Below are 12796 nucleotides of genomic sequence, written 5' to 3' on the forward strand. Positions count from 1 at the left end.
TTTTATGGAGTAGATTTTTTATTGTTTTAGGAGGGGTGATTCTATTGGGGATTTTATGCACGTAACCCGCCATGATCCTCATTGGGAGTGGTGGGCTAGAAATCTAAATAATAGTAATAGTAATAGTAATAGTAATAGTAATAGTAATAGTAATAGTAATAGTAATAGTAATAGTAATAGTAATAGTAATAGTAGACCCGGTGCTTGCACAGGGGATACCTTTACCTAATAATAATAATAATCATCATCATCATCATCATAGGCTCCATCCCCAAATCTCCAGGAATTTCCCAACTTGGAGGCTCTCAACCCTAACTAGCCGTGGTTCTCTAAGAACCACGGCTAGTTAGGGTTGAGAGCCTACAGGTTGGGAAATTCCTGGAGATTTGGGGATGGAGCCTAGGGGATGATGACCCAATGTCATTTCAGCCATAACCCTTTTGAGCTGGGTCCCACTTTTCCTTCCCACGTTCTGCCCCTCCCCTGACACCACGTCTACTGAAGGGCCGAGTTCTGAGACTGAATACGGCAACTTTAAGCAGCTGCCAGCAGTGGGTCCCCTTAATGGCTGTGGCAAGGGGCACACATGTCGAATGAGGGTGACGTTCTGCTGTACTTCAGCGGCTGTTTGCTGGGCTGCGATGGAAATCCAGGGCGGGGGTGTTAAGAGTGCAGTGACCGGGTGGGCCCAGGCGAGCCTGATCGCTCATCTTGGAGGCTAAGCAAGGTCAGCCCTGGTTGGTCCTTGGATGGGAGACCTCCGAGGAAGTCCGGGGTTGCTCAGCAGAGGCAGGGGCTCGCAGACCCCCTTGGGTTCTTTCTTGCCTTGAAAACGTGGTTGGTACATTTTAAGTTGGTAAAAAATAAATAAGGATTGGCTTTGTTCAAGATCATGGGGTCATCAGGTTGGTAAAGGATTCCCCCTGAGATTTTGGTTGGTGGGTTAGGGAGGACAATAAGGCCAGACAGAGGATGCTGGCCGTAGGAAATGATTGCTTGGGCTTTACAACGACATCTCCATTTGGCACAGGACAGGAGGATCTACTGAGGCCTGTGAAAGCCAAGTTTATGAAGCAGATACTCCGGGGTCAAATGGATCCGTGTTTTAGTTAAATTCGAGCCATTTGGCAAGCGCTCTAAATGAACACACAAAAGGATCTTTAATGACATCAGGGATGGTTCATATACGAGAGAGGGATCTAGGGTCTCAGACAACCACCCCCTTGTTTCCTGGCTCTATACCTCCATGGGGTCTCCGAGGTACTCCCAGCTACTGCAAAAGCAGGCAAGTTTTTCCATTCCACACTGACTCTCCAAGGAGATTTTAAACTAGCGGCCCATCTCTTGGCGGCTATCCAGTGGTCAACCGTGCCCTGCCTACAGCTAGAGACAAAAGACTTGTAGAGCAGCACAGGAGAGAGAAACGCCCACCTCCTGTAAATCAGTGACTCAAGGGCTGTGTGATTTCATCAGTTCCTGAATGCATCGCCAACAGGTGAAAATCATGTGTGTGGATTGTTACAGATCTGAAATCCTTTTATAGAAACTTGTGTGAAGACCTGCTCCATTGTGATATTCTGTTTCTACTTTACATGTATTTCTCCCCTTTTTTATTGGCTGCTGGAGCTTGAGTTTCTCCACTTGCCTTTTATGCCATTATTTTCAAAGAAAGAATCTTTAAAAATGTTTTCCAGAAAGCTCTTCTAGGAGGCATGAAGCCCCAGAGGAAGGGGACGAGCAGGCCTGGGGGAACGGCTCCTCAGGCGAAGACTCAAGCCGGCCCCTTTCACAGTCCACTTTCCCTCTCCTTGGTGCTTTTCAAACCTTTCTTCTAAGAGCCAAATGCTTGGCTGCCTCGTGCCGGAAGCGCTCTCTCTCTCTCAAAAAATAAAAACATCATGAAAATCACAGTGGCTGCGGTAACTTTTTTTTATTAAATACATCCGTCAAAGCAAAAAAAAAAAAAGACTGCAGCGGTGCCGTTCCATCACAACTACCCCTTTCCCCTTCTGTTAGCCAGAGATCTTTTTTAAAAAAATTAAAATACACAAGAAAAATACAGTCCCCCGACAAAAAACGCTTCCAAGAAAAAACAAACCCAAAAAACAGGGAGAAACAAAACAGCAGCAGCTGCCGTCACCAGAGTCCTTTTGTTTTTGTTCTGAAATGAGTGATTTCTCTCCATCCCTACCCCCCAGTAAGAGTGGGGTGCTCAGCCGGGGGTGTGTGTGTGTGTGTGGGGGGGTGTCCCTGCTGCCTTTCTCTCCCGGCCAAGTTCCTGTAAGCTTCATTCTTTGGCTGGAAACTGGGGAGAGCGATTAGCTCCAGTCCCAGGATGGATTCCCGACAAGGCGACTTTGCCTGCCTCAGTAGATGACCTCGTAGACGGAGGCCTTCTTGTCCCCGGAGCCGGTGACAATGAACTGGTCGTCCGTGGAAACGTCACAGCTGAGGACGGAGGAGGACTCCTTAGACTGAAACGGCAGAAAAAGCCATGTGAGCAATCCAGCGATCCAGTCCGGCCAGATCTCAGCTCACTTTCAATTGTTCAACTGCCTAAGCCCATCACGGCCAGAGTGGACACATCCCCTCACCCTGCGGTCATGTCCTCTCCCTTACCTGGAATATACTCGCTCCATAGGGGGTTCTCCACGCATTCAAGAGATTATCCTTTCCCGTACTGACAAACCATTTCCCTTTAGGATACAGCAGAAAGAAGAGATTACCCCGAAAGAAACCCTTCATCTCGCACATGCTGCAGAGAAACACGATTACCAATTTGCCAAATCCAGTCATTCACTCCTCCCAGTCCTCTCCAGACCACTGAAGCTACTTTATGTAACCAAGCACGTGTCCAGGGGCACCTTGAAGACTAACCAAGCTTAATTCTGGGTGTAAGAAGCGAGCATGCACATGAAAGCCGGTATCCAGAATTAAACTTGATTGGCCTTCAAGGTGCCCCTGGACACATGCTTTGTTCTGCTACTTCAGTCCAACACAGCCCCACCTGAGTCAATCTTATTTATCTAAAATATTTATTAGGCACCGTTCTTCCTTACGGATCTCAAACTTACAACTTAGAGGAAATAAAAAGCCCATAAAAACCAAGACTATTGCCACATGGAACGGTCAGTCTAGCTCAGGACCGCCCACTTCGGTTCCTAACAGCTCTCCGGAGCCTGGCCTTTCACAGCACCCAGACAGTAGCTAGGGACCTCCCGGGATCCAACCGGGGACCTTCTGCATGCAAAACAGCCACAGTTCCTCCAACAATTCCCGCCTTCTGCACTTAGCCAAGCCCATGCGACCTCACCAGCAACACAGATTGCAAAGTAATCTCCCGTTCGGAATCCTCTGCATACCAAATGTTGTTATACCCCCTGCCAAGGAAGCCTCATGCAATGCAGGGCATTCTCAGCTACGCTATGAAATTCAGAACTGATTCAAGGTGCGGCCCCAGCCTGCTGGGCTTCTCTCTGCTCCTCCACCTGGGACAGGAGGATGTCCTGGAATGAGTCCAAACGACCCCTGTCTGAACATCATGAGAGACGCACACAATTTGTGGCCAAACCCTAAAAGATGTCTGGGACTAGGGCTAGGCGCTTCGGCGTCTGAAGCAGCCGTTCCAGGCCAAAGCACCCAGCACCACGGTGCGGGGGGAGCCACCGACACCCGCGCACCTGTTGGCGCACACACAGGTGCCAGAGCCTCCCCCCCCCCCCCCCCCGGTGCTGGCTGCTTTGGCCTGGAATGGCCGCTTCAGACGGCAAAGCTCCTAGTCCTATCTGGGACGTCTGGCTCCCCCTCCCTCCTCTTCCCTGGAACACTGTGATACCACCCCCCCTCCCCAGTCTATTTAGGGCAGGGATTCCCAGACTTGCAGGGCCTGTGGGCACCTTTGGAATCTGGACTCCGAGTGGTGAGCACAGCCACGAAACAGCCGCTCCAGGAGGCACAGTCAACGCCAAAATGGCAAGCACTGAAGTCCTATATGACTCTCATAGTGACTCTCCAGCATTTCAGGAGCTCTGTTTAACAGGATGCCTTTTATAACTATCGTTTAAAAATGTTCTGCGCACATGCACATCATAGACCTGGAGCCACAAAGGGAAGGCCCTTGTGCTTTGTTGGTGGCTGCTGCCCAAGAAACAGGCAGTCAGAAGTCTGCTGGACAAAAAGACCCCCCCCCCGCTCCCAGTTCTGCCCGCTCTCTAAAAACACTTGTTAGGCACTACGGCAGCATGCTGGGGGCCCTGGTGGAGTGTTTCTGTGGAAGCAGCACAGTCTCTTCCCCCACCTACCGCAGGAGGCAAACTTGAGGGACAGGACGCAGCTCTCGTGGAGGTGGAGCTGGTACTTCTCGGGCTTTGAGACGTGCAGGATCTCCACGTTGCTGCTCTCCATCCCGACAGCCAGCCATTCGCCTGTGGGGCAGTAGCCCAGGGAGAAGATCTGGGGCGGGGAGGGGGGGGGGAGAGAAAAGACAGGGCTGGAGTCAAGCACCACGACAGAAAGGGGGCAGAGGCCTCCTTTGCTGGGGCTGCGTGTGCCCTGCCTTCCTGGAGAAGTGCTGAGACGTACAATTCACAAGCTGAGCTACAAAGCCAGGGACCAGAAAGCAGGCTCCCAGAGGCCTGCGTAGATCCCTGGCCACTCACAAACCCAGCACTATAAAAGATAAAAGCGAGTCAAACTTATGCAAGCTACCTGGCTCCATTTTGGTGGCAAGCACAGACAGAGCACCTTGGTGCTTACAAAAAAAAGACTTTGGGCTTTACAGCAGCATCAAGGCTATCCCGACAGCAGCCGCAAGAAGGAGCCAACCCCCACTAACCCCTAAAGCCCATATTTGTCCACATCTGATCACCGCTAAAGCCTATATTTGTCCCCTCTGCCCCTGAGGCTGCCAGCCCCCACCCACCCCCAGTTCCTGGGAACCATCAATCCCTTTTTGCCACTGTAAACAGTTCCCCTGTATATCATTTCATTTTTTAAAAATTGTATCTCCTGCCAAAAAAAAAATCAATTAAAACCATTAGCACAGCAATTAAAAATAAAAATAAAAACAGGAACAATACAATATAGGCAGTCTGGAAACTGAAGATCTATTCAGACAGACATCCACGGCACTCCTATCCCTTTTTGGATAAGGGATGCCAAGTGTTAATCTCAAGGTAGTGAAAAATATGAAAAACCGTGAAGGGCAAAATAGCGAAAAATATGTAATGTTCTACTTTTCCAGAAAAACGAACAGCAGAGTCAAAAATAAAGATCAAACAAAGAACTAGCAGGACTCCAGAAGAGTCTCATGCCTGTTCTAAAATGCAAACTAGGGAACTGAAACATTAATTCTCAAAAGCAAATTTTCAAAGCTGAATGGCATCCAGTATAAAGCTTTTTTTTCAAATTAATTCTTCATCAGAATCTATTGCCATATCAGCATCCAAGACCTTATTGGAAACATCCTTCTTTTCTGATGAAGGACTAATTTGAAAATACTTTTATACCAGGTACTGTTGAACTGTGAAAATTTATGTTATATTTTCCACCTCTACCGTGTGGCCCATTCATTTCATGAACTTCTAGGCAGTGGCTGGAGATCCCCTGGAATCACAACTAGACAGAGATCAATTCTTGGGCGAAATGGCTGCTTTTGAAAGTGGGTTTTATGCTGTTACAACCTCTTCTGGGCCCACCTCTCCCTTGGCTCTACCCGTAAAATCTCCTGTTATATCCCAGCCCAGAGTTGGCAACCCAACTTTTTGTACCTCCATTCTGCTCTTCCTTTCTGCATCCTTCCAGACTGGATGATGGTCTTAAACAGCAGAAACTGTCCCCTACCTCTATGGCTCATGCTTATGGGCCAGATCCCAGAGATCCCGCCCCTTCCGCCCACCATTGAAGCCCCTCCCCCTTCTCACCTGGGAGCTGAAGTCATGTTGCTGAAGCTGCCGTCCTTCCCTTAGATCCCAGCACCGGACAGTGTTGTCCAGCCCCCCCGTCCAGAGCTTGGTGCCATCGTTGGAGATATCTATACAACTGGCGCCGTCTGTGTGCCCCTGGAATTGCCTGGAGAAGGGGGGCACAGACACAAGGCTGCAGTGAACATTGAGGGCGGGCGGTTCTGAAAATTTCTGGCTGCATGCATGGCTAGAACAGAGGAATTCAGGGCTGCAGGGGAGACAAATCAGATAGAGCAGACCCCAGAATCTCCCCTCTGAAGACCCAGTTCTGGTCTGCAGTTAACGTGGGCCGCAGAAAAAGCCTCTGTGTTCTAAAGACGTGCAAGGAATGAAAAACTTCCCAGTCTTTGAAGTGCAAACTTTGATGTGTTGTAAATGCAGCCCTCGATACGACATGGGGGATTTTAAACAAAGAGAAAAGAACGGCACAAATTAAACCCATGCTAAAATTCTCGTATCAGTCACCAGATAAAAAGGTTTCATTGCTGGCTGACTTGAATGCCAAGATCCAGAGTAGTGTGAAAGTTTACCGTGTCTATTACCTTTAAAGGGGGATTAGACAGACCCACAGTGGATCGGCCTATCAGTGTGGTGGCTACTCATCATGGGGACTAAAGGGAATTTCCACATTCAGAGGCACAAAACCCAGGAGTCCCAGAAGCAGGAGGCCACCCTAGAGAAAGGCCTCGGCCTCTACACTTTCCAGTGGGCCCTGCAGAGGAACTGGCTGGCCCCTGTGTGAGAGGGGGTGCTGGACTACATGGACCCTCATTGGTCTGATTCAGCAGGGCTCTTCTTAAGTTTGTAACAGAAGGTGGTCTTCATAATATTTACTGTGATAAACAGTACGATGTAAGCTTACTGTGACATTTTAGAACAAAGCTTGATTCCAGGGGCACCTTTTTGACCAACAAAGTCGAATTTAAAGCACACAAAGGCTTATGGCCAGAATTAAACTCTGTTGGGGTTGGAGGTGCCCTTGGACTCAAACTTTCCTGCATTGCTTCCGGCCCACACAGCTACTCACCTGAATCCATCCCATCTCTTAGTATAGTTATGAAAAAAATAAAAATACAAAGACAGAAAAAGATCTGGCACCAGCCACGAAAGGGGAACCAGGACTTCCCCCCAACCAGCAAGACGAAGCTGACAGCAGAACTGAGCTGAAGGGGCTTCTACTGACTCCCTGAACCGCACTGTAGTCTGCTAGGCCACAGGTGACGAGGACATGACCTCCCCCCGTCCCACTCCTGGCACGACGCTCACCCACCTGACCAGCGTCTGGTTCTGCAGGTCCCACACCACGATGTTGCCGTCGCTGCAGCAGGAGAAGCAGACCTTGGCGTCGGGGCTGATGGCCAGGGCGTAGCAGGCCGGGGCGGAGGAGGTCAGCTCGGCCTTGATGCGGGGGGTGGGAGAGGCCAGGTCCCAGATGGACAGGGTGCTCGCCTCCCCACCCACAATGAGGCTCCGGCTGTCCGGGAGAAGCTTGCAAGAGCGGATGTAGTTCTCCCGGTTCTAGGCACAAAAAGGAAGGAGAACTCCCTGCGGATGCTTGTGGGATCCAGGGGAGAAGGATCCCCAGAGAGTCAAGGCCCCCTCCCCGGAAATGGATAGAGCATCCGGAAAGTACACTTCTACGCAGTTTTTCTTTCTTTCTTAGACTTATGATTTAAGAAAGATCTATACAGGGACAGGTGGCCACTGATAACTTTTCTGGCACCTGCCAAGGGTGCTGCCAGCTGTGGCACTTGCCCAGTCCCACACACATGCATGCACACACATGTGTGCACTCATGCACACAACAGTGCCCTTTTAATACACCATAGTGATTATTGGCAAGCAGATTTTGCCATTTCACAGAGTAAAATTCAGTTGCAAAGGGCACTGAGAGTAAAAGTGCATTGTTCCGTGTCCATGAAAGTGATTTCATGGACACGGAATAATGCATTTTAACTCTACTTTCAGTGCACTTTGCAACTGAATTTTACTCTGTGAAATTTTACTCTGTGAAATGGCAAAATCTGCTTGCCAGTAATCGCCACTGCCCATCACAGTATTGGTTAAATTCTCTATCATTCTCTTTGTTCCCCAGAATATGTTAGAAATTCCCTCCCCCAATCTCCCCTACTGTAGCCATTTCAGAACTCTGTCTGCCATCTCAAAAAGGTTGGGCACTAGCACAGGTGACTGCTTCTCAATGCCCATCCCTGGTAGCCTTCCCCCACCTCTTGTTGATTTTATTTATTTATAATTTTATTTATTTAGATTTATATACCGCCCTCCCCGAAGGCTCCAAGGCAGGAGCTCCAAGGCAGGAGTAGTCAACCTGTGGTCCTCCAGATGTCCATGGACTACAATTCCCATGAGCCCCTGCCAGCATTTGCTGGCAGGGGCTCATGGGAATTGTAGTCCATGGACATCTGGAGGACCACAGGTTGACTACCCCTGCTCCAAAGTGCAGCCCTTCTGAACGGCCCCGATCCCTTTCCTCAACTTACCAGGCAGTCCAACTGTGCAACAGGCGTCTTGGCTCCGGGCTGCCCGACGTCCCACACCTTGACACAGCCCTTTCCTCCCGTGTAGACGTGCTGGGTGGAGTTGCTGATGGTCACGGCGCACACCACCTCTCCGTGGGTCAGCGTGTGGAGCTGGCGGGCGTGTCGGGGGATGCCGGAGCCGATGAGGGCGTCGGGTGGGAAGGGGACCGGCTGCATTTGACCGTCAGCACTCACGTGGAAGGAGTAGGCGCTGGATATGAAGTGGGGGAAAATAAAACCTTAAAATGAGGCCAGAAAAAGGACAGCTCGATTTAAGTTTGCAAAGTAAAAAAAAAGGCCTAGAGCAGCGGTTCCCAACCTTCCGAATGCTGCAACCCTTTAATATTGTTCCTCATATTGTGGTGACCCCCAGCCATGAAATGATGCAAGTGTTCTTTCACAGAAATTAAACCGAATTAGTGGCGTGAAGATCTATTGTGCATGATTGTATATAAATTGGTTTTTTTTCCAGGTTTCTCAGTTCAGTTCTTCTGCTTGTCCCACCATGCCGATCTCGCTCTTTTCTGCTGCTCCAGACAGACGAACGCTCCATCTTGATCTACTCCGCAAGGCTGTTGTGTAGATGGCACCCCCTTCTAGCCAAGCTGCCGCCACCCCTGTGAAAGGGTCATTCGACCGACCCCCATGTTGAGAACCACTGGCCTAGAGTAACCAGGCAGAGCTCCACAAATACCACCAAAGTTATCAGAGCTGCTTGGACTAATGGAAGATCTGGCCTTCCTTCTGCTAAAAATCCCTCTCCTTGTTTTCTCTTCTCCCCCCTGGCCCTTCTGCAACCACCGCTGCTCAGCTCTTTTTGCATGCCTAGCAACCGACGCCCTCAGAGCAAAGACTGCCCAAGCGTAGTTCAAGAGACCGCAACGAAAACACAGGTTCAGAGCAGCCATGCTTCTTATTTTTATTATTTAATTTTCTTAGATTTTTATACCATTCTCCCATACGGCCCAGGGCAGTTCTTGTACCTCATGACATTTTGGTGGGCAAAACAAAGATATTCGTTTCAGTCTCTCCACACACACAGAGAAGCAGCAACTCTGTGACACTGTATGTTTAAAAGGGGTTTACAGAGCTTTACAAACAGCCCAGTAAGGTAGGCCAGTAGCATCGGCTTCTCCTTGATAATGCAATCGTGGCAGTGTTTTCGCAAAAAAACAAAAAACAAAAAATCCTTTGTTTCAAAATCAACAAAAATAAACTTAAGTGCCCTTTATGGTTCGTTCCATGTTGATTTTGACACCCTCCTTTGCAAATACAGCCTCCAGAACTGCTTTATCAAGGGGGAGCCCTTCCCCCCCCCATCCCCCATCTGTAGTGTTTTCCTGCAAAAAGATACTGCCGAACTACTATTAACCATGGGGGGCAGCAGGAGTGGGGCTGGTTGTAAATCACGAATCAGCATTTAATTCCATCTGGACGGAGAAGAAGCAAGAAAAGGTTGGGCTTCCAGCTGGGAGTTTGAATTCGAGAATAAAAATGGCTCAAATCATGTTTGAGTGAAGCACTTCCCCCTCTCTATCATGCCCACAGGGATTTCATTCCCACTTGTCAAATTAGGGCTCTCTTGGGCCTCAATCCCTAACAGGCTTACCTGGAAGTAAGCCTTCTGAGGTCCATGGAATGCACTTCTGAACAGATAAACGTGAACAACATTTTACACAAAAGTCCATGGTGATGAGACTGGCATGGCTATTTACAGAGCCATAGAGTAGGAAGGGGCCATGGATGTCATCTACACCAACCCTCTGCTCAATTCTGTATCCAGCCACAGATTGAGGACCGTCAGTGAAGGGGAGCTCCCCACCTCCTGAGGCAGCCCATTCCACTGCTGAACTAGACTCATAGAAACCTAGAGTGGGAAGGGGCCATGCAGGCCATCTAGTCCCACCCCCCTGCTCAAGGCAGGATCTGGCTAAAGCATCCAGGGTCTCTGTCTACCCACTGCTTAGAAACTGCCAGTGAGGGGGAGCTCACCACCTCCTGAGGCAGCCCATTCCACTGCTGAATTTCTCTGACTGTGAACTCCCCCCTCCTGATATCTTATGGGTACCATTCTATACATAGTTTAAACCAATTCCTGCAGGTCCTCACCTCTGCTGCCAACAGGAACCGCCCCCTGCCCTCCTCCAAGTGATTACTGCCTATCATATGGTACCAGGATAATAGTAGAAGATGGGATGAGTCTCCCCTAGCTCTGTTTCCAGGTGTATTAAGTCAACTTTTCACAGACTCTTGATTTTGATATATTAAACACTAGATCCCAGAGTTTTTACCCAACAGCACCTTCTGCCATGGATTGCAGTCTCTGAATATTTTTCCATAAACATGAAACAGATTTGTGGGGAGAAGCTCACAGGAAGGCAGAAGCCAGTCAGGAATGGGGAGGGGGAAGAATCGACCAAATACAGAGAGGCAACCAATGATCTCCAAACCATGCTCAGTTCTGCTGATTCTCAACGACTCTGCACAATTCCCTTACAAAACCAAAATCCAACCCTTGCAGAAGAAGCCTGCCAAAAAATGATCCAGAACCCAGAACTGCGGTCACGAGAGAACCATTTGGGCTGGAACCACTTATGTGCTTCACGTGTGGCTAACTGCAGCATGCGCTTCTTTGGCCAAAAGTGAGCGTTTCCTAGAGACCATAACTTTAGTGAAGACCACAAAATGGAAAAACTGCAGCCATTCCAAGCAGCACCAACACAAGGGGGAACAATTGCCTTAAGAGCAGCTGAATCCAAAGGGCCTGGATTTGGTCCAAGGAGGGCTACTATTGTCTGCCAAAGCAGGAACCAGAAGATGCGGTTGTCACCTTGATGAGACTTTAGGATCAATTTTGCCTGCTAGCTGAGAAAGGGCAAATATTTCACGAGAGGGGGTTTTGGGAGCTCCAGTTAAGGTTGGGCTAAGGACTCTTGTGAGCACATATTGTGCAGAGATGGTTTAGAATCATAGTCATGGAAGGGACTGCCAGAATCATGTAATCCAACCTCCTGAAGAATGTAGGGAACTCAAAACTACCTGCCCACTCACAATTCCATGCTCAGATGATGTGTCCCCCCCAAAAAAAATAAAAAATAAAACAAAAAACACAACAACAGAATCCCTGACCTGACCAGTCTGGCCTTGAGGAAATTCCCCTCCTGACACTAAAGCATGGATCAGCATTTTCCTGGGCATGCAAGAAAGGGCTACGAGAGCCAAGTACTCACACAATCCCTTCTGCTCACCCACTTACAATCTGTCTACGTTCACAGAATCAGCATTTTCTGTCCAGTGGCCACCTAGTCCGTGTTTAAAAATTTCCAAAAAAGAGAACCCACCACCTTCTGAGGAAGCCTGTTCCACTGAGGAACTGCTCTAACTGTCAGGAACTTCTTCCGGATGTTTAGACATAATTTCTTTTGAATTAATTTATACTCTGGTTCTGATCTGACTCTCTGGGGCAACAGAAAACAACTCTGCTCCATCTTCTTTTTTTCATTCTTAATTTTTTTTATCATTATTGAAAATTTTAGACAACAACCATTTTTTAAAATAAAAAGACACAAAACAAACTATGGAACATTACCACCAACACAATATCCTCCCAATGAGAAATGATAATAAAAAACACCTCCTTCAATAAACAAAAACAATGACAAACAGTTTGAAAAAACCTCCGACCATCTACAAAACAAGTTAATTAGTTTTCTAATACTACATGCACAAATAATATTATTAGAAATCAAAATTTCACAATTATATCTTTCATTGGCCATCCATAATTATAATATGTCTTTAGTTAATAATAATATAATGAAATACATATTTACACCTATTAAATCTTCACTTTAGAATATATTTTACTCTCTACTTTCTGATAAAGATATACACCATCCTTGTCTTAACTAATTTATTCAGCATAACTAATAGTAATACTCCATTTACCTTATTACTTTTAAGATAATTTACAAATGGCTCCCAGTTTATTATAAAACTATCTACCATTTGATCTCTCATTAATATTGTTAATTTATCTAATTCTGCATATTCCTTAATCTTATCTAATAATTCATTTACACTTGGTATTTTTTCATTTTTCCAGTATTGAGCATAAATTATTCCTGCTGCTGAGAACATGTAAAGTAATAATATTCTCTTTGCTTTTGCTATTTCAGGATCCAAAATATTTAATAAATATAATTCTGGTTTAAGTTTCAAATCTAGCTTAATTATTTTCTGTATATATTGATGAATCTGTATCCAACTTTTTTTTGCCTCTGAACATGTCCA

General features: G+C 47.4%; 1 protein-coding gene across 3 annotated transcripts in view; it reads right to left on the reverse strand.

Annotated features, from left to right (window-relative positions):
• Positions 1-1915: 1915 nt before the first annotated feature.
• LOC143835048 (transducin-like enhancer protein 1) overlaps positions 1916-12796 on the reverse strand; it is a 53571-nt gene continuing 42690 nt past the window's right edge. For all 3 annotated transcript variants that reach the window (XM_077332145.1, XM_077332144.1, XM_077332147.1), the window contains exons 16-21: positions 8465-8714; positions 7234-7481; positions 5922-6069; positions 4302-4452; positions 2620-2696; positions 1916-2474 (exon numbers count right to left, since the gene is read on the reverse strand). In XM_077332145.1, coding sequence (XP_077188260.1) covers positions 2367-2474; positions 2620-2696; positions 4302-4452; positions 5922-6069; positions 7234-7481; positions 8465-8714 — 982 coding nt within the window. In that variant the 3' untranslated portion in view covers positions 1916-2366. The remainder of the gene's footprint in view (positions 2475-2619; positions 2697-4301; positions 4453-5921; positions 6070-7233; positions 7482-8464; positions 8715-12796) is intronic.

This window comes from Paroedura picta, chromosome 4, assembly GCF_049243985.1.
Source record: "Paroedura picta isolate Pp20150507F chromosome 4, Ppicta_v3.0, whole genome shotgun sequence".
NCBI classification, from domain to species: Eukaryota; Metazoa; Chordata; class Lepidosauria; order Squamata; family Gekkonidae; genus Paroedura; species Paroedura picta.